Consider the following 20751-nt stretch of genomic DNA (forward strand, 5'->3'; position numbering starts at 1 on the left):
AGAGAAGGGGATCGGGTATATATACCATCAAAATGGGGTGGGAGGGCGATCTACCCCTTGTGCCGGCGGCGCCGCTGCTCTGGGTCCAGTAATGGTTGTTGAATCTGGGGTTGATGGCCTAGGGCGTGATGTTGACTTGATCGAAGGTTTGGATTTATTTGAGGACGTTGCTGCTTGTGTGGCCGAAGGTTTGCTTGATTATGTAGTGGGTGAGGTGCCGGAGGTGGTCGCGTTCAACGTGTGTTTTGTAGAGGATGCACCTAGCGTCTTGGATTATCAGCGAAGGGCAGATTAGCTCGATCCCTCACGTTTGTTATTTGGGCGAGGGTGTACTTGTTTCGGGTTTATGTGTTGCACTGCGGAGGTGTTGTGTTTGCAACTTAATATGGCGCCACGACGCTTGTTGTATTGAAGGTGTATCTGTGGGTTGTGAATTTATTGTCAACCCCTTTCTATCCCTGTGGGTCCAACCTTCGCTTTTCCATTCCTATGGGACATCCTCGACCTCCTCCGTGGTATCCGCTTGGGAGGGTGAGAGGACGAGCGAAGCCCCCACATCGCACATAGCTATTGATAAGAGATGATGCCGGAGTGATATCACTTTTATTTGCCATTCCATTTCATGACATGTCTCGGGGCATAATAACATGGGATAAAAAAACTAGAAAATAAAGGACGAACTATAATATATATATATATATAGTTATTAATGTTAAGAGGGGTAAAAGATCATAAATTAATATCGAGAGGGGATAAAAGGTCAGAAATTAAAAACTACTCATAACTGAGGTTTCACGGGACAGATCGGAAATTAGAAACTACTGGCAATTGAGGTTTGACGGCACACAACAATATAAAAATGGGAAATCCAAATGGAAATTGGAAATTAAAGGAAAAATATAATCTATAGTTAATTTTTAAAGGTACATAAAAATGGAAAATCAAAACAAAGCATGCGGCCGCAAAAGATTGAACTAGCAACCTCTTGGCTTGAAAACAAGGGACTTACCATTGGGTTAACAAGATGTACTTGTAATTATAGTTGTGAATTTTTTTATCCAGTGTGTCAAGTAAGTACAAGGCTGCCGACTAGGGTATGCCGTGGCCCACCTGGCAACCTCATTGGTCCGCCCCTGGTTCAGGAGTCTACCCGGCAAAGAGCGGGCGTTGAATCAGCCTAACCGACTCGTTAGTCTTACTGATGTGCAATCTAGTTCGGCGTCTACATCGATAAAAGAATCACAAGCTAATGCCCCATTCGGCTGACCTTAAAATCTGGCTCGTTCGGTTTTTTTTTTCAGCCGGAACAGTGTTTTTTTCTCACAACAATTCATCCGGAACAGTGTTTTCAGCCAAGCGAACGGGGCTGTGCTTGTCTATTATAGTTTCATTTTTTTCTTCAGGGGAAAAGAGAAAACCCGGGCCGATGGGGGCTAGCGGATGATGCCATCCCTGATATCTAGTATAATTCATTAGCGGAAGATGCCGTCTCTGATCCCAGCGAGATTCCCACAGACCTGATCTGGCTCTATTGAAACAGACAAAGCAAACTGATGTGACGCCGAGGCCGAGCGGTTTGCGTCTCTGCTCTCTGGTCCTCCCGCGTCGTCGGACGAAAATTCGACGGGCGCTGCAGATAAAAGAATCACAGGCTAATGTTGATGCTTGTCGATTATAGTTTCATTTTTTTTCTTCTGGGGAAAAGAGAAAACCCGGGCCGATGGGGGCTAGCGGGTGATGCCGTCTCTGATCCAATAGAGATTCCCACAGACCTGATCTGGCTCTATTGAAACAGACAAAGCACCGCACCGGGATGACCATGTCATGGGATATGGATGGTTGATATTAATACCTCGCGGATGAAGAATTATTAATCAACACTGATCGATGTCTGATGGCAACTTAACATTGCGTCGTCCGGTTCACCGAACGAGGATGCTCCACCGAACAGCAGCCTTATAATATTTGTGTTGGAGTACGTCGGATGGCTTAAAATATGGAACAACTTCGTGGTGAACAAAAAATGTTGGAATAGTCATTTAGATCCTATTGCCCAAGAAGTAATGTACTAAAACTTTGGATTTAGTTTAATTTTATTCACATATATGAACATGTTGTGCTCCTGTTCCATGGCGCACAGCCGCAAGTCATGTCGGCGCCGATGCACCTGACGCCCATGTAGTGGCTTTGCGTAGAAACTAGAAAAAATTCCGCACATATCGCTGGCATAAATCTAATAAATACCTTATCTGCCACCTAAAAATCCTGATTCTCATATATACCATTGGTGTTAAACTATAATTCCTATTATGTTAAGTTATTTGCCTAAGTTATATTTGCCTGAGTACATATGAGCGTCCATAAGTCAGTGTCGTTAGTTCCTACTAGTCATCTCCAAATCGTAGAGATGGTCAACAATGAGTAAAAGAGCGGTGCGGTGAGTAAGGAGGTTGCAGAGATGGACGAGTGGTGTGGGCTGATGGGTTGTTGGCTGTGTGGGTTGTACAGTGTGTTGGCAATGTTGGTCATCGCGAGGTTGCTAGTTGTTACTGCTCGAGGGTGTTGGCAGGCTGTGCTCATGCTACTGCTCAGCTGCGAGTGTGGCCGCGGATGTGGAGGATAAACCAGCTCATATAAGGGCACATACAACGCTATGAAGCTGTCTAGTTACAGTGAATTTTACAAATTGGTCCTTTGTTTATTTATAGCAATCAATAAAGACAGAGAAAGATGCCGTCGTCTTGTCGCTGGACGACGCACGCTCGTGCTCCGAAGCAAGTTCCCTGTTGTGTTTCCGTTGTGGTCTGTTAGCTTCTTCCCTTTTTTCCAAAATGCTCAAATAAGCTGACACTTATAAGATTCATACAAAATCAAAATAAAATCTAAAAACATGATTCAAATTTTGTAAGGTTCTTTTCGACCAGAACTATAACCTAGAGGTGATAAAACACATGTTATACCTTAAATGTTTGTTGTATATTTTTATTCTGTGAAACATTTACTATATTTTTGTAGAACATTGTTGTCCTCAATAAATCCTATAGAATTTACAGTTACTAATATCAGTGTGACACTACAGTAAAAAGTTACACCACCACCAAGTCTTCTGCTAGGGAGTTAAAAAGATTCAGTGTTTTTGTTGTGATATTTTTGTAGGTACTGCCCACCATGATTTGTAGAACCGGTTACTAATATTCTGTAGAACCGGTTGCATATGAGCTCCAAAAAATTATAAACTATTACCTGGTTTTGACACTTATTCAAACGTCAAGCCACCATGATTTGTCCTGGACCGTCTTAGCCGCCAGCAAAACATATAAAAATTAAAAATGAAGATGCATTTCGTCCTTTCGCCACTGCTCCTAGTCTATATATATAATTTTAGCCACAATGGAGAAGGGATCGAGCACACGCAATTTAGTAGGAATAGCCACCATGGAGAAGGTGCTCCTGGCCGTGGCCGTGGTGCTGGTGCCCGTCATCCTCTCCAAGCTCATCAAGTGTTTGCTCGTCACCAAACCAAAAAAGCTTAAGCTGCCCCCAGGGCCATGGACGCTGCCGTTGATAGGCAGCATGCACCACCTCGTCAGCAACCCATTGCCGTACCGGGCCATGCGCGACCTCGCGCATAAGCACGGGCCGCTCATGATGCTCTGGCTGGGCGAGGTGCCCACGCTGGTGGTGTCGTCGCCGGAGGCTGCGCAGGCGATCACCAAGACGCACGACATCACGTTTGCTGACCGTCACATGAACAGCACCGTCGGCATATTCACCTTCAACGGCATGGACCTGATCTTCGGGAGCTACGGCGAGCAGTGGCGCCAGCTCCGCAAGCTCAGCGTGCAAGAGCTGCTGAGCGCCGCCCGCGTGCAGTCGTTCCAGCGCCTCCGCGAGGAGGAGGTGGGGCGGTTCATGCAGAGCCTCGCCACGTCCGCCACCGCCGGCACCGCCGTCGACCTGTCCAAGATGATCGCTAGCTTCGTCAACGACACCTTCGTCAGGGAGTCCATCGGCAGCCGGTGCAAGTATCAGGATGAGTACCTGGATGCCTTGGGCACTGCGATGCGGATGGCCGCGGAACTAAGCGTAGCTAACATCTTCCCGTCATCCAGGCTGTTGCAGAATCTTAGCACGGCGCTACGCAGGGCGATGGCGTGCCGCGACTGGATGGTGCACATCATTGGCCAGATCATCCGCGAGACGAAGGAAGCCATGGACCGGGCTGACAAGACTTCAAACGAGAGCTTTATCTCTGTCCTGCTCAGGCTGCAGAAAGAGGCCAGCCTGCCCATCGAGCTCACCGATGACATCGTCATGGCACTCATGATTGTAAGTCGCGCGCGTTCCCAATTTCCCATCGCTGTGCCTTAATTGCTTGTCCACCGCCGTCTTATTATCTTAGGCCAGTCTCGGTGAGAGTTTCATTTGACTTTCATTTGCATTAAATAGGTAGCCACATAGGTATTTTGATGACATGGCAGTATATTTAAGAAAAGAGAGAAGAAATGAGTTTCATCTAGATGACAGTCTCCTGGTATGATTATTAACTCTCAACGAGTCATGAAATTAAATATTTATAAAACTATAGAATGAAACTTTGAATTGAGAGCAAGTACAATAATTGGCTTATAACCAAGCTAATCAATATTTTTGCTGATGTGGAAGAGAGAAGGAAGGAGAGAGAAGAGAGCTTGGCTCTCATGCGAGCAACAAGCTGGGCATGAAAGCATAGACAATAGTGGGTTCTAATAGAGATGTATGTGAGGAGTAATAGGAAAGAGAATAAAAAGATATAATAATAAAAAAAATTTGTTGACAAATAGAAGACTAACTATTGTATAGCTTGGTTCTTATGACCTCATAGCCAATCACCTGGCTCTATTATTGACTTTGCTCTGAAAGTGGATGTTTCATGCAAGTTTCTTTTCATTCTATTTGTCTTATTGGAAATTAACAACGTCATGAAACATGAAACTAGCCACCGGTGCATATATGTATGATCAATTGTTGTTCCATTTGTTCTGCTAGGACTTATTTAGCGCGGGCAGTGACTCCGCGTCGACTACACTGACCTGGTGCATGACAGAGCTAATCCGGTACCCGGCTACGATGGCCAGAGCCCAGGCCGAAGTCCGGGAGGCCTTCAAGGGGAAGACCACCACCATCACCGAGGACGAACTCGCCAGGGCAAACCTTAGCTACCTCAAGTGTGTGGTGAAGGAAGCTCTCAGGCTGCACTGCCCGGTGCCGCTCCTGCTCCCACGCAAATGCCGTGAGACATGCCAGGTCATGGGCTACGACATTCCCAAGGGCACATGCGTGTTCGTCAACGTTTGGGCCATCTGTAGGGACGCCAAGTACTGGGAAGATCCTGAAGAATTCAGGCCAGAGCGGTTCGAGAACAGCAGCCTGGACTACAAAGGGACAGACTATGAGTTTCTCCCATTCGGGTCCGGCCGCCGAATGTGCCCGGGAGGAAACCTTGGATTGGCCAACATGGAGCTTGCACTGGCCAGCCTTCTGTACCACTTCGATTGGAAGCTACCGAGCGGAGTGGAGCCTAAGAATGTCGACGTTTGCGAGGCTCCAGGACTGGTTGCAAAGAAAAACACAGGCCTGCTTTTGCACCCTGTTGTCAGCGGCGTATTTGCTCCGGTTAATATGCCTAATTAACTCCCACGGAACATACGCTGCATGAACCAGTATGCACGTGCTTTATTAGTGACATAAGACCGATGGGATATAAATGTGACGCGTTCATTACGTAGTACCTGTCCCCTATATTCTAATTCTAAAATAATATACAAGGGAGCTAGAATTTTTGAATACCTAAAAATACTTTATATTTCACAACACGAGAAGTCAATCCAATAAAGGCTTGTAATACAAGGGGATATGAACATTGTGGGTGATCCTTGTGATACTAGTTTCGTAAGGATCGGGCTGGTCGTGGTAAGTCTAGGCTTACTAGGACCTTTTGTTGTATCTCTTTTCTAAATGAAAAACATGCCTAGACATGTTTGTGAAAAAAAATCCAGTCAGTTTGACCTCGTTTGTTGTTATAAAGACTCTTTAGTTTTGTACTGGTCTGACACCTCGCACGCTCTCTGAAACCTCTCTACAAGCCGTCGGACTGTACCACCGATTGGTCCGATGCCTGTACTGATCACAGGGTCCGACTCTCACGCAGCTTCTTCGCTTGATGAACAGTGAGCTTGTATAGTCCGACGTTCACTCCTTCTTCGGTCCGACGCTTCTGCCGACACTGTGTCTGGCTAGGGTTTGCACCGTCGGACTCAACCCGATTGGTCCGACGCCCTGCGTTACAGGGTCCAACGCCCCTTTAGCTCTTTGTTTCTTCGCCATCTTGCGTCCAGCTTGGTTCCACCCTTCGTGGCTTGGACTTGCTTGATCTTCTAGGTCTTCCATGATGCTTCTAAGGTCTTTCTTGAGGTGTTGATTATCGGATCACCACGTCGCCTTTGTCCAAGTCACGTTTGCACCCTATTAGACTACAAAACAAACACTTGTAAACACGTTAGTCCAACTTGATCACGTTGATCATCAAACACCAAAATCCAAACTCAATGGGCTGATGGTCCATTTTTCTTACACATCCACACTGCAGCAGCACCCACCTGGACCCCGGTGCACGAAGACTATAGAATGTAGCTTCCAAACCGCCTTGTACCTGACCTTCCTCAGAATATAAGGGGAAAGTCGGCTCCCATAGCCGAGAGGACCCTTCTTCCACCCTCATGCGCTAGGAGGCGGAGCAAGCGAGAGCTCGGCCGAGAACAGAGCAATCGAGAGGAACAGCAGAGTGTTCCTCCCTCGGCAACCCAACAAGACCGAGGTGCATTTCCCTTACTCGCTAGGGAAGTAACCTCACCGCCGACGAGCAGTAGGATAGCACCGAGCGATTCCCTGCCAAACTCTCTGTCTACTTCGTTGTAACCCCCGATTTGGGTGCTCCGGAATAAAAAGAACAACACACTGCTGGACGTAGGGCCTCGATAGCCCGAACCTGGTACATCACCGTGTCCCCACCCGGGTTCTTGAGTACCAGAGCCACCGGAGACCCACACTCCTGACATCGGACGAGCAATGATGCTTGCCGCGGTTAAGGACCTGTGACAGTCGGGAAGCTAAAAGAGCTATTAAAGACGGAGAAGAGTTCGGTCATTGTCCTCGTGAAAGAGAATGAGGAGACGAACAAGAAGATTGAGGCGGCGGTGGCGACCGCGATGAAAGAGAAAGAAGCTTTGAGAAAGGAGTGCGAGGAGGCCGAGGATATCATAGGCCAAAATATTGAGCTCCGCGAACGACTTGAGACCGCGGAGGTGGCCCAGGCAACGGCGAAGGAGGTGAGGCAAATAGCGGAGGGCCGGGCTTCTGCCAGCGCAACGCGTGTAACTCAGATGGCTTTCGATCTTGGCAAGTGCATGGTGGTGGCGAAGGAGGTGCTGGATTCCGTGTTGGTGAAGGCTGGAGCACCCGAGAGTATGGCCCTGCCTGAGGCTGACGCCAATGCCTTCGTCGAGTGGCTGAGGGCGGCGGTAGGGCTGATGGGTCTAGTTGTTGACAATGTTTGTGATTTCGGTGCCTTCGGTGGAGCGCTTGGCATGGTGCGATGATTTCAAGCTGTTGGGTGCGACCATGTCGTCAGCTTGGGGCGCCCGAGTCATAAGTTCCCCTTAGTGGAATGTCCGACAAGCGGGTCAAGATCGAGCATGCTCCAATGTGGCGAAGCGTTTTGTATGCAAGTTTTAGATGACTGGAAGTCAGGTCCTTGCTATGGAGGAGGTTGTTGGCGCTATAGCCAGGGTAAGGTTTCGCTAGGCGGTTATTGTTGTTATTGCCTGGGGCGCACCGGTGTGACTCATTTTACTCATGGACTGATTGTTTTTGTGTTTTTGGTTGCAGTTGAAGGCTGATGGTGAAGGTACGTCTTCTGGGACTTTGATGGCGTCCGCGCCGAGTGCTTCGGCGGCTGTGACGGAGGTTTCTGTTCCTGATGACACTTCGACGGTAGCGGAGGTCCCTCCTCTAGGTGATGGTTCTGCTGAGGGTGTTGGGGCCAAGGGTAGTGTCGATGGTGTTGTGTCTCTGGAGGCGATTGCGGAGGAATCAGAGCATGTATGAAGGCTTTGGTGTGATGGAAGTAATATTTTGGCTATTTTGATGGGCGTGGTGGCTTCCAAAGTTGTACAGAGTATTGAAGTTTTTTAACGGTTGCCCTTGTTGCGCAGATTTATTTGGAGCCTGCGCACGAGGTTTTGGATATTGTTCGTGTGCCTATGAATTATCAAGATGTTTTTTTTCGAGGGGCCTTGTGGGCCCGTGTGAAGGCGCGTCGGCCTTGGTTGAGCTTTGGTGTGTTTTGGTGGAATAAAGTTCGCACTTATGATGTTAAGAATGCTGAATCGCGACATGTTTGGCGGACCTCCGATTTTTCAGAGCGGCGTGTGATTTGGGAGATTTTTGGATGCGAGGGTGCGGCCGTCGAAGTCGGAGATGTTAGTGCGGAGGACGGATTGGGTTTTTGATGGGGTCTAGAGATATTGGACTTGGCGAGGGTTTTCTTAGGGTACCTAAGCCGGAGCCGGTTGAATTGAGTGAAGGGGATCGGGTATATATACCATCAAAATGGGGCTGGAGGGCGATCTGCCGCTTGTGCCGGCGGCGCCGCTGCTCTGGGTCCAGTAATGGTTGTTAAATCTGGGGTTGATGGCCTAGGGCGTGATGTTGACTTGATCGAAGGTTTGCTTGATTATGTAGTGGGTGAGGTGCCGGAGGAGGTCACGTTCAGCGTGTGTTTTGTAGAGGATGCACCTAGCGTCTTGGATTATCAGCGAAGGGCAGATTAGCTCGATCCCTCGCGTTTGTTATTTGGGCGAGGGTGTACTTGTTCCGGGTTTATTTGTTGCATTGCGGAGGTGTTGTGTTTGCAACTTAATATGCGCGCCACGCCGCTTGTTGTATTGAAGGTGTATCTGTGGGTTGTGAATTTATTGTCAACCCCGTGCTATCCCTGTGGGTCCAACCTTCGCTTTTCCATTTCTATGGGACATCCTCGACCTCCTCTGTGCTATCCGCTAGCGAGGGTGTGAGGCCGAGCGAAGCCCCCACATCGCACATGGCTATTGATAAAAGATGATGCCGAAGTGATATCACTTTTATTTGCCATTCCATTTCATGACGTGTCTCGGGGCACAATAACATGGGATAAAAAAAACTAGAAAATAAAGGACGAACTATAATATATTGTTATTAATGTTAAGAGGGGATAAAAGATCAGAAATTAATATCGAGAGGGGATAAAAGGTCTGAAATTAAAAACTACTCATAACTGAGGTTTCACGGGACAGATCAGAAATTAGAAACTACTGGCAATTGAGGTTTGACGGCACACAACAATATAAAAATTGGAAATCAAAACGGAAATTGGAGCTTAAAGAAAAAATATTATCTATAGTTAATTTTTAAAGGTACATAGAAATGGAAAATCAAAACAAAGCATGCGGCCGAAAAAGATTGAACTAGCAACCTCACTACTGGAAAACTGTACTTTGCCGAGTGCCTGAGACTTTGCCGAGTGCTTTTTATCGGGGCACTCGGCAAAGAAATATTTTGCCGAGTGCCGCACTCGGCAAAATAAAGCACTCGGCAAAGGTGGCTTTGCCGAGTGCTAGGCACTCGGCAAAGCCTGGCTCTCAGCAAATCTGGGCTTTGCCGAGTGCCGTGGCACTCGGCAAAAGTCCCACTCGGCAAAAGGTGGCCGGCCCGTGACGACGGGCATCTGCCGTCAGATTTTGCCGAGTGCCTAACGGATGGCACTCGGCAAAAAAAAATTATTATTTTTAAAAACTTATTTTGCCGAGTGTCAACCTTGGGCACTCGGCAATTTTTTTTTTAATTTTTTAAAACTTATTTTGCCGAGTGCCAGCGTCAGGCACTCGGCAAATTTTTTTTTTATTTTTGAAAATCAGCTTTGCCGAGTGCCCCCCATGGCACTCGGCAATTTTTTTTTGATTTTGGGCCCAAATTTTTTCCTGTGGCCTTGTGACAGTATTTAAAACTCTATTTTAAAATTTGGGGCAATTTTGACTTTTTTTGATATATTTCATTAGTTTATTTCGTTTCGTCGTTTGGGATATTTCAAATTTGAATAGTAGGTACATGGAATAATGGACTTTGGTCATCCAAAAATTGATACTCATGATATTTAGGGTATGTTTAGGCCGTATCCAGGAAGTCACATGAAATCTCGAGTATCTCGTTGACGTAACATGTCGAGGTACTTGTCGGAAATGTGATTTTAAATTATATAAAATGCAAACGAAGTCCGAAAATCATGAAACTTGTCGAGGCGTCGTGTTATCACATGTGGAGGCTGTGGTAAAAAATTGTAAAGGTTTCAAGCAAATTGTGACGTCGGATGCCAAAAACCCAGACATCTCCACATGTGATCCACATGTGGAGGCTGTCCTCCCCTGCATGCATCGGCCCTGTGCGCCCCTGCTCTTGCCGCCGGCTTGGAAGAAGGAGGAGGAAGCATCAGTAAGGAGAAGAAGGAAGAAAAAAGAGGAGAAAGAAAGAAAAGGAAAAGGAAGAAGAAGGAGAAGGAAAAAAGAGAAGAAAAAGGAAGAAGGAGGAGGAGAAGGGGAGAGGGGGAGGAAGCCGAGGTAGAGGGGAGGAGGAGCTGCCTCGGCCGTCTTCTCCGCGTGCCCGTCCTGCCGACGCCCCTACCGTCACCGAACCGCCTACGAGCGTGGGCAAGGTATATCCACCCTTTCTCCGTTTGTCGGCCTTCGTGCCGTTGTGATGTCGGCCTTCGTGCCGCTGTTCTTATCGGCCTTCGTGCCGTTTGTGATTGTCGGCCTTCGTGCCGTTGTTTTTTGCAGGTTTTGGAAACCTCCCCGTGCAAGGGAGGTGCTGCCGAAATTTTGAACTTATAGTGTCATGTTTCTTCTTTTGCAGAGCAGGACCTGTCGGAGGTGACCCGGAGGTCCCCGATCGTTTTCGTCGGCGTCGTGGGTCTGCCTGCACTACGTCGCCTCGCCACTGCGTCGACTCGCCACTGCCTCACTAGCCTGACTTCACCGACACCCTAGGTATAAATCATCTCTTTTTCCACTTGTCTGTCGTCGTAGATCGGTGTAGCCTAGTTAGGCGTCTCCCGTCCAAAAGAGATATCTTTGGAGGTATGCAGATCTTTGCATATCTGCGAGCATTTCTGTTTCAGATTGTCCACGTTTTTTGGACAGCCCGCGGATGCATAGATGGGTTAGTTTCCATGGTCCGCTCCGGTCCGAGACGGTGTTTCCGCATCACCCCCTGTTGTTCTCTAGATACACACTCTCCCTTGCAGGACGTGTATCGGGAGAACAGCAGGGAGGTGCTGCTGAAATTCCGTCTTGGATAGGAGCGGAGCATGGAAACTAACCTCATCTATGGATCCACGGGTGGGATTAGGACCTATCCTCACCTATTAGAGAGTAGGGACACCGCGTAGATGCAATTGATGGTGACTCATATGTGCTGATACGTCTGTTAAAGGATGGAGGACCATGAGTGGATGTACACGCTCTAGAGAGACGAGCACGATTACGACTTGCTGTTTATAGTCAAGGTCGAAGAATTCTTACAGCATGCATTTGGTGAGAGTGCCGGAGGCCATTCTCTAGTGGTTTGTCCGTGCAGCGGTTGTGACAACAGAAGAAGGAAAGATAGGTTAACCATGGGTAAACATATTGTGAAGTTTGGATTTACTCCGGGCTACCACTGGTGGATCCACCATGGTGAAGTCGATCGTATTAGGGAGGAGGTGGTGAGACCATGGCTCAAGGCTTTCGATGATGATGCCGGGGTAGCAGACATGCTGGGTGACACGCACCAAGCTCAGTTCGCTGAAGGACGTGACAAGGAGGAGATGGAGGCTGCCGCAGATGCCTTCTACCTGATGTTGGACTCGGCACAGAGACCCCTTCATGATCATACTAATGTTTCTCAGCTGGACTCCATTGGTTGCGTAATGGGGTTGAAGGCCGAGTTAAACCTAAGTCGAGAAGGCTTCGACAAGATGGTGGCCGTGTGGAGCGATATGCTACCGAAGACACACATTATGCCGAAGAACTTGTACAAGTCAGAGAAGCTCCTTCTTGCACTTAAGATGCCGTATGACAAGATACATGTGTGTCCGAAGGGGTGCGTCCTATTTAGGAAAGAACACGCGGATGCAAAGTACTGCCCGAAGTGTAAATCCTCCAGGTACGTGGAGGTAGACTCAGGCGATGGCCAGAAGAGGCAGCTTAAGATCCCCATGAGAGTCCTACAAAACCTTCCGTTCCTGCCGAGGCTCCAACGGCTATTCATGACCGAGGAATCCACAAAACAGATGACATGGCACAAAAACGGCACACGATACAATCCTGAGAAGATGGTACATCCATCCGATGCTGATGCATGGAAGTACTTCAATTTGCGGCATCCTCTCAAAGCAGAGGAGGCTCGTAATGTACGTGTCGCGCTGGCAACAGATGGGTTCAATCCATATGGCATGATGGCTGCACCATACACATGTTGGCCCGTGTTCGTCATCCCCCTGAATCTCCCCCCCCGGCGTCTCCTTTCAACGGCATATCGTGTTCCTATCGTTGATAATCCTTGGACACCCGGGGAGTAATATGGGTGTCTTCATGGAGCCTGTGATAGATGAGTTGATTGATGCTTGGGTTAAAGGGGTGTGGACATACGACCGAGCTACGAAGACTAGCTTCAAAATGCACGTCTGGTACCACTACTCCCTGCACGACTTCCTAGCGTACGGGTTAATGTGCGCCTGGTGTGTTTAGGGGAAGTTCCCATGCCCAATATGCAAGGAAGCTGTGAGGTTCATATGGTTGAAGAAGGGTGGCAAGTATTTGTCGTTCGACAAACATCGTCAATTCCTCCCTCTTGACCATCCATTCAGAGAAGACGTCAAGAGCTTTACGAAAGGTGTCAAAGCGATGGACCCTAGACCGCACTTGAGGACTGGGGCGAAGGTTCGTGCTCAGATAGATGCTCTCATGCCCAACGAAGATGGTGGTTTCGTGGGATATGGTGAGCAACATATGTGGACTCATAAGTCCGGCTTGACGAGGCTCCCCTATTTCGATGACCTCCTACTGCCCCATAACATTGATGTCATGCACACTGAAAAGAATATCGCTGAGGCACTTTGGGCAACGCTCATGGACACTGACAAGTCTAAGGACAACCCTAAGGCTAGAGTGGACCTAGCGACGTTGTGCGATAGGCCAAACCTAGAGATGCGGCCTCCTGCAACAGGAAAGCAGTGGAGAAGGCCTAGGGCCCCCTATGTCTTGAAAATCGATCAAAGGAGAGAAGTACTTCGATGAATCAAGAATTTAATGTACCCTGATGGGTATGCAGCGAATCTGAGCAGGGGAGTGAATTTAGAGACTCTGCGAGTCAACAGGATGAAGAGTCATGACTACCACATATTGATTGAGCGCATACTTCCGTCGATGGTTCGAGGCTATGTCCCTAAGCATGTCTGGCTAGTGCTGGCAAAGTTGAGCTACTTCTTTCGCCAGCTTTGTGCCAAGGAGCTATCTTCGACCATCATTACAGAATTGGAAACTATGGCACCTGAGTTGGTCTGTGAGCTTGAGAAGATCTTTCCACCTGGCTTCTTCTTGCCAATGCAGCATCTAATTGTGCACCTCCCGACCGAGGCACGGTTGGGGGGGCCCGTGCAGGCCCGTTCGTGCTATCTAATTGAGCGATGTCTAAAGACTCTTCGCAAGAAATGTACAAATAAAGCCAGAATTGAGGCTTCCATTGCAGAGGCAAGCATTCGGGAGGAGGTTGCAAACTTCACGACATCCTACTACAAGCCGAACCTTCCTAGCAAGCATAATCCACCCTCTCGTTACAATGCTGGCGAAGTTGAATTGACCCTCAGCCTTTTCAAATGCCAACTAGGCAGCGCAAGTGGATCGACCCCCAAGAGATTGGATCCAGAAGAGTGGCGCAGAATCATGCTATATGTGTTCACCAACCTTGTCGAGGTTGCGCCATTCATTAAGTAAGTTCTCAACGAACTTGTTTCAATACGACGTCACTATTCTATATCGAACCCCATTGATTCTCTTTGGTACAGGGAATTTGTTCGTCAAGAGTGGCATCAATCAAGGGATCCTACCTCACACGAACATGATACCCTTCTTTCAGAGGGTGCGGGAGCTGGGAGGCCTGATTTCATTTCTTGGTTCAAACAAAAGGTCGTACGTTCGTCGATATTCCTTAGTAGCTTGTACGTTCCAATAGTATAACGATGTATCATGCTTGAGCTTGCAGGCGCAAACCAATGCGTCCATGAGTGACGAGTTGAGATAGGTTGCAAATGGCTTCAAGTTAAGGGTGAATTCGTATACCGGTTATGATGTGAACGGATATCGCTTCCACATGTCAAGACACGAGCAGACTCGGCCCGGTCGGAAAACCACCAACAGCCAAGTTTTTACGCCGGGCACTAATGGCGTCGAATACTACGGAATAATTGAGGAGATCTATGAACTTGAATATGAGGGCCGGGTACCTCTTACTCCTGTCATATTCAAGTGCCACTAGTTTGATCCTGCACGAACGAGACAGACCCCTCATCTTGGGCTAGTCGAGATTAGGCATGATTCCGTCTATAAAGGAAAAGATGTCTATATTGTGGCTCAATAGGCCGTGCAGGTGTATCATACGCCATACACGTGCCAAGACAAAGACCATCTTAAGGGTTGGTCTATTGTGCACTAGGTATCTTCGCACGGTAAACTACCTGTTCCAAACGATGAAGATTACACCTTCGACACAAACACATATGATGGAGAGTTCTATCAAGCAGATGAGCTACAAGGGAGCTTTGAGATAGTCTTACCCGGTGTGACGACCGCCATGGAAGTAGACAATGAAACGGTTGATGACGAGGACCCTGGAGATGTAGTGCTAAATCCAAAGGACATTCAAATGCTTGAGCGATTCCATTTAGGCAAAGACAATGAAGAAGACATAGAACCTTTGAATAGTGTTGCCCATTTGGACAATTTTGACAGTGATGATGAGACCTATGACCCCAATTATGAAGATTATTCCTAAACCATGTAATACTATGTTTTTTATTAAATTTTGTTATGTTTATTCATTTTGAACTATTTGACATGTATGTACTAACGCTTGTTGTTCATTCTTTGTACATTGCAGGTGACAGAACAAAGATGGTGGGCAACCGTTCACCGAGGCAGGTGCTCTCGGTGTACCAGAGGCTACGCCCTCCTGATGGAGGCGAGGGGACGTCTTCGCCCCCAGCGGCGAGAGCAGGCCCAGGTCGCCCCAGCACGGGGAGGGGGAGGGGGAGGGGGAGTGGCCGGGGTCGCCCTAGGAGGGACCCGCCTCCTCCGCCGGCTCTCGACCAGTCGGAGGACCCGTCTCCTATCCCGGAGGAGCACGTGGCGGCCACGGGCACGACCACAGACACTCCATCGGGGGACGAGGGGACTCAGCAGACGAAGGACAGTTCTGCTTTCTCGGCTCCCTACCTGCGAGGTCCCACAAGCCTTCCTCCGGTTCCGCTTCCTGACCGACGCCCACTGGTTCGTCCTGTGGGAAGAAGGTAAGTAACTATAGATGTTATCACTAGTACTTCATATGATACGTTGAAAATCAAAAGAGAAACTGATAATTTTTCGTAATCACTTGTGCAGGGGCTGGCTAGTTCTGTCGGGTGCTCTTGACCCCCCACGCACCCCCGCTACCGTCTTGGGATGTCTGTGCAGGAAACACTTCCCCGGCCTTGTGGACTTGAAAGAGGGGAGGTGGGAGCCGGCCTGGTCGTGGGACAGGTACAAGCTCGGCTCGGATGACGAGCAGGACAACAAGCAGGAGCAGGTTTTGGCGGACTTTTGGGTAAGTGTCTCACAACATAGCTCAATACATCTCCTCTATTGCGTAAGTCTTTTATTGAAATAATGAACGGATACATCGTGTTTGTATGCAGAGGTACTTCAAGGCCGAAGAAGGTAGAGAGACCCTGGCGGATCAGACGGCACACAGAGCCTGTAAGAAGTACGTCGGCGACATGATTCACGAGGCGCGACTCCAGGCCCACGTCGACTACTATAGGTCCATCAAGAAAGAGCCCCTCAACAAAACCGGCGCAAGAAATGTGGCGCTGACCAAGGAGCAGTACCTTCAGGTAGGTGAATAATATTAATTCGTTTTGAGATTTAGTAGGTCAAGAATTGATCTTCTTATATGTCAAACACTTGATGATGTGTAGGTGCCGGCCTCGTGGTGCATGTCGCATAGATCAGCATGGTCGAGGATCGTGGACAGGTACCTTGACCCAGCGTACATCGCAAAGCACGAGCAAGGCAAGCGGAAGCGGGCACTGAGGACCGCTCCAACTCACCACCAAGGCAGCCGCAACCTCCCCGCATTCAAGCGGGCACTTGTACGAGATGTCATTTATCTATTCTAACGCTCAATTTTGCCTGATTTCTAATCATCTTGCCGTCTTTCTCGCAGGAGGTGGCACACCCGGACGTGCCGGTGTCGGAGTTTGGGGCATGGGCTGTGTCCCAGATGGGCCCGGTGAAATCCGGTGTCGTCTTCAACCCGGATGCCCCTGCCCAGGCTTACTCTGACCCGAGCGTCCATGCTAAGGTCAGAGACTACACGGAGGCGGTTAGGGCGCTCCGTGGCTCAGATCACAATCTGAGCACTAAGCCCCTTGAGACAGAGGTGATCGTGAGGCTGGGGCAAGGCAGGAAGCACGGGCGGTTGTGGATTGCAGACGGCGCCGACTCCTCGAGCTCTGCACCCTCTCTCTCCGACGTGAGGGCACGGAGCACGGCCAGAAGCCTTCCCATACGTGCACGGCCTACTCCAACACTGTCGCGGGTCGACGAACTTCAGGTAATTCTGGTTTCACTCATCGTACATTGAACGTTACACACATTGATCAGATTTGCAATACTGAAACATGTGATTGAAACACTGCAGGCCGAGCTGGCAGAGACAAGGGAGACGCAAGCGCACCTGACCGCAGAGCTGGAGGCCACGAAGAAGCAGATGGCGGACATGTATCAGATCATGCAAACCATCGGGCAAGCATCGGGTGTCCAAGTGCAGTTGCCAGTTCCAGCTCCGGTTCGACACTTCACTCCTGTGAGTATGGAAGTTTAATGCGTTCGTGCCGTTGGGATTGTCGGCCTTCGTGCCATTGTGATTTTCGGCCTTCGTGCCGTTGGGATTGTCGGCCTTCGTGCCGTTGTGATTGTCGGCCTTCGTGCCATTGTTTCTTGCAGGTTGGAAACCTCCCCGTGCAGGGGAGGTGCTGCCGAAATTTTCAATTTTTAGTCTAACACATGCAATCTCCTCTTTTGTGCAGCCTCCGTCGGCGGGTTCAAACAATCCCGCTAGCGTGTCACCGGCGGCTGATCACGTCAACCCTTCGCCGTAGTCCGGTCCTTCACCGCTGTCTAGGAGGCCACACCTGCAGTTCCGTCGCCGCAGTAGAGATGTTGAACTTTGTGATGTTGAACTTGTAATAATAAATTTGTGATGTTGAACTTTGGTGCATTTGTGATGGATTTTCGATGGATTTATTAAATATGCGTGTGCTTGTGATATATAATGCATGTTGGTGATATAGATGTGATGATTGATGTATATATGTATATATATATATATATATATATATATATATATATATATATATATATAGTTACAATGGAATGTAAAAAAAAAATTACAATTCTCGGGGTCTTTGCCGAGTGCCATGGGCAAGGCACTCGGCAAAGTTTTTTCCAAAAAAAATCCAGAAATTCTTTGCCGAGTGCCTGGGCTGGGGCACTCGGCAAAGTATTTTTTTTAAAAAGAATAAAAAAACTTTGCTGAGTGTCTGGGCAGGGGCACTCGGCAAAGTATTTTTTTTTAAAAAAAAATAAAAAAAAACTTTGCCGAGTGCCTGGGCAGGGGCACTCGGCAAAGTATTTTTTTTTTTTTAAATCCAGAAATTCTTTGCCGAGTGCCTGGGCTGGGGCACTCGGCAAAGTATTTTTTTAAAAAAAAGAAAAAAAAAATTTGCCGAGTGCCTGGACAGGGGCACTCGGCAAAATAATTTTTAAAAAAAATAATTAAAAAACTTTGCCGAGTGCCTGGACTTGGGCACTCGGCAAAGTAATTAAAAAAAAATTTTGCCGAGTGCTGGGTCAGGCCCTCGGCAAAATAACCGTTAACGGCCGATGTGGAACGGCGGGAAATATTTTGCCGAGTGCCGCCCCAAGCACTCGGCAAAATTGTTTTTTATTTTGCCGAGTGCCCCGATAAAAAGCACTCGGCAAAGACCATTTGCCGAGAAAAATTTTGCCGAGCGGACTTTGCCGAAGGCTACACTCGGTAAAGCCTTTGCCGAGTGCAAAGGGCTCTTTGCCGAGTGTAAAAACACTCGGCAAAGCCGCGGCCTCCAGTAGTGCCTCTTGGCTTCAAAACAAGGGCCTTACCATTGGGGTAGCAAGATATACTATTAATTATAGTTGTGAATTTTTTTTATCCAGTGTGTGAAGTAAGTACAAGGCTGCCACCTAGTGTAAGCCGTGGCCCACCTGGCAACCTCATGGGTCCGCCCCTGGTTCAGGAGTCTACCCGGCAAAGAGCGGGCTTTGAATCAGCTTAACCGACTCGTTAGTCTTACTGATGTGCAATCTAATTCATCCTCTACACTGATAAAAGAATCACAGGCTAATGTTAACTTCAATCTTATTCTTGGCAGACAGGGGCAGATCTGATCCCAGCGAGATTCCCACAGACCTGATATGAGCGAGATTCCCACAGCATCGAAACAGACAAAGCAAACTGATGTGACGCTATAGTTTTCCAAATGGGCCAGGCCCGCTGGGCCGGCACTGGCACGACACTGAAAAGCACGGCCCGGCCCGGTGGCCATCGTGCCCGTGCCAGGCACGGCCCGGTCGTAGTGCCGTGCCTGGGCCGCGACTTTGGCCCGCAGTGCCGGCACGGGCACGGCACGGAAATTGGGCCGGCACGATGCGGCCCGGTAATTCTCTACCGTTGGATGACCTCTGATGCATTACAACCGTTGGATGCAGTGTATAAATAGGCAATCCTAACCCTAGCTTCGCCGTCCACTTCCAGTCGCTCGTCTCCCGTCTCGCTTCGCTCGCCTCCCGTCCGTTCGCTTCCAGTCACTCGCCCCCTCTGCCCTCTTCTTCCCCAGCCACTCCACATCCATGCGGCGCTCCATCTCTTCCCCGTGCGATGCGGACCCTCCCTCTCCCTCTCCACATCCGGCAAGCAAGGCGGTGCCTCTCTCTATCCATCTCCTAGCGCGGATCCGGCAAGCACGAGTCCGCCGCCGGCGGATCCGGCGGGGAGGAGCTCTCCGATGGCGGATCCGGCGAGGAGGAGCTCTCCGGTGGCGGATCCAGCGAGAAGGAGTCCGTTGGTGGCGGATCCGGCGGGGAGGAGCTCTCCGGTGGCGAGCTCGTGGCAACGGCGCCGCGCTGAGCGGAGGCCGCATGGGGCTCACGGTGGTGCGGCATGACGCGGCTACGGCACGGGGCGTATAGTGGCATGGCGCGCGGCGACGACGCGCCGAGCCAGGGCCGGCATGGGCACTAGGGGTCGCCGTGCCCAGCGGCACGGCACGGCACGGTTCAACGGCCGTAGTGCCGTGCCTGGGCCACGACCTTGGCACGGCGACACGATACGGCACGGCACGACAGCGCCGCCGTGCCTCGCCGTGCCGTGCCTCGGCGTGCCAGTGCCGTGCCGTGCCTGGGCGGCCCGTTTGGAAAACTATATGTGACGCCCAGGCCGAGCGGTTTGCGTGTCGCTCTCCCTCCGTCGCAATCGATGCTGTCGACTCGCGAGCCGCCTTGCATTGCGTCTCTGCTCTCTGGTCCTCCCGCGTCGTCGGACGAAAATTCCACGGGCCCTGCAGATACGCATTACACAGGCACCGCACCGGGATGACCATGTCATGGGATATGGATGGTTGATATTAATATCTCGCGGATGAAGAATTATTAATCAACACTGATCGATGTCTGATGGCAACTTAACATTGCGTCGTCCGGTTCACCGAACGAGGATGCTCCACCGAACAGCAGCCTTATATAGTATTTGTGTTGGAGTACGTCGGATGGCTTAAAATATGGAACAACTTCGTGGTGAACAAAAATTGTTGGAATAGTCATTTAGATCCTATTGCCCAAGAAGTAATGTACTAAAACTTTGGATTTAGTTTAATTTTATTCACATATATGAACATGTTGTGCTCCTGTTCCATGGCGCACAGCCGCAAGTCGTTTCGGCGCCGATGCACCTGACGCCCATGTGGTGGCTTTGTGTAGAAACTAGAAAAAATTCCGCACATATCGCTGGCATAAATCTAATAAATCCCTTATCTGCCACCTAAAAAACCTGATTCTCATATATGCCATTGGTGTTAAACTATAATTCCTATTATGTTAAGGTACTTGCCTAAGTTATATTTGCCTGAGTACATATGAGCGTCCATAAGTCAATGTCGTTAGTTCCTACTAGTCATCTCCAAATCGTAGAGATGGTCAACAATGAGTAAAAGAGCGGTGCGGTGAGTAAGGAGGTTGCAGAGATGAACGCGGTGGTGTGGGCCGATGGGTTGTTGCCTGTGTGGGTTGTACA

General features: G+C 49.2%; 1 protein-coding gene and 1 pseudogene across 1 annotated transcript; both read left to right on the forward strand.

Annotated features, from left to right (window-relative positions):
• The first annotated feature begins 3435 nt into the window (after positions 1–3435).
• LOC136485613 (dolabradiene monooxygenase-like) lies at positions 3436–5804 on the forward strand. The gene is made up of 2 exons (XM_066482460.1): positions 3436–4329; positions 5029–5804. The coding sequence occupies exons 1-2, from the start codon at positions 3436–3438 to the stop codon at positions 5671–5673; spliced, it is 1539 nt and encodes a 512-aa protein (XP_066338557.1). The 3' UTR covers positions 5674–5804.
• A 5759-nt stretch (positions 5805–11563) lies between these two features.
• Positions 11564–13052, forward strand: LOC136489907 (uncharacterized; annotated as a pseudogene).
• Positions 13053–20751: the final 7699 nt, after the last annotated feature.

The sequence above is a fragment of the Miscanthus floridulus genome, chromosome 10 (assembly GCF_019320115.1).
Source record: "Miscanthus floridulus cultivar M001 chromosome 10, ASM1932011v1, whole genome shotgun sequence".
Taxonomy (NCBI): domain Eukaryota; kingdom Viridiplantae; phylum Streptophyta; class Magnoliopsida; order Poales; family Poaceae; genus Miscanthus; species Miscanthus floridulus.

Excerpts from the sequence above, each read along its gene's own strand:
- LOC136485613 (XM_066482460.1), top strand. The coding sequence starts at position 3,436 with ATGGAGAAGGTGCTCCTGGCCGTGGCCGTGGTGCTGGTGCCCGTCATC. Across the intron at positions 4,330-5,028 it reads TCGTCATGGCACTCATGATT|GACTTATTTAGCGCGGGCAG; the intron begins GTAAGTCGCGCG and ends TTGTTCTGCTAG.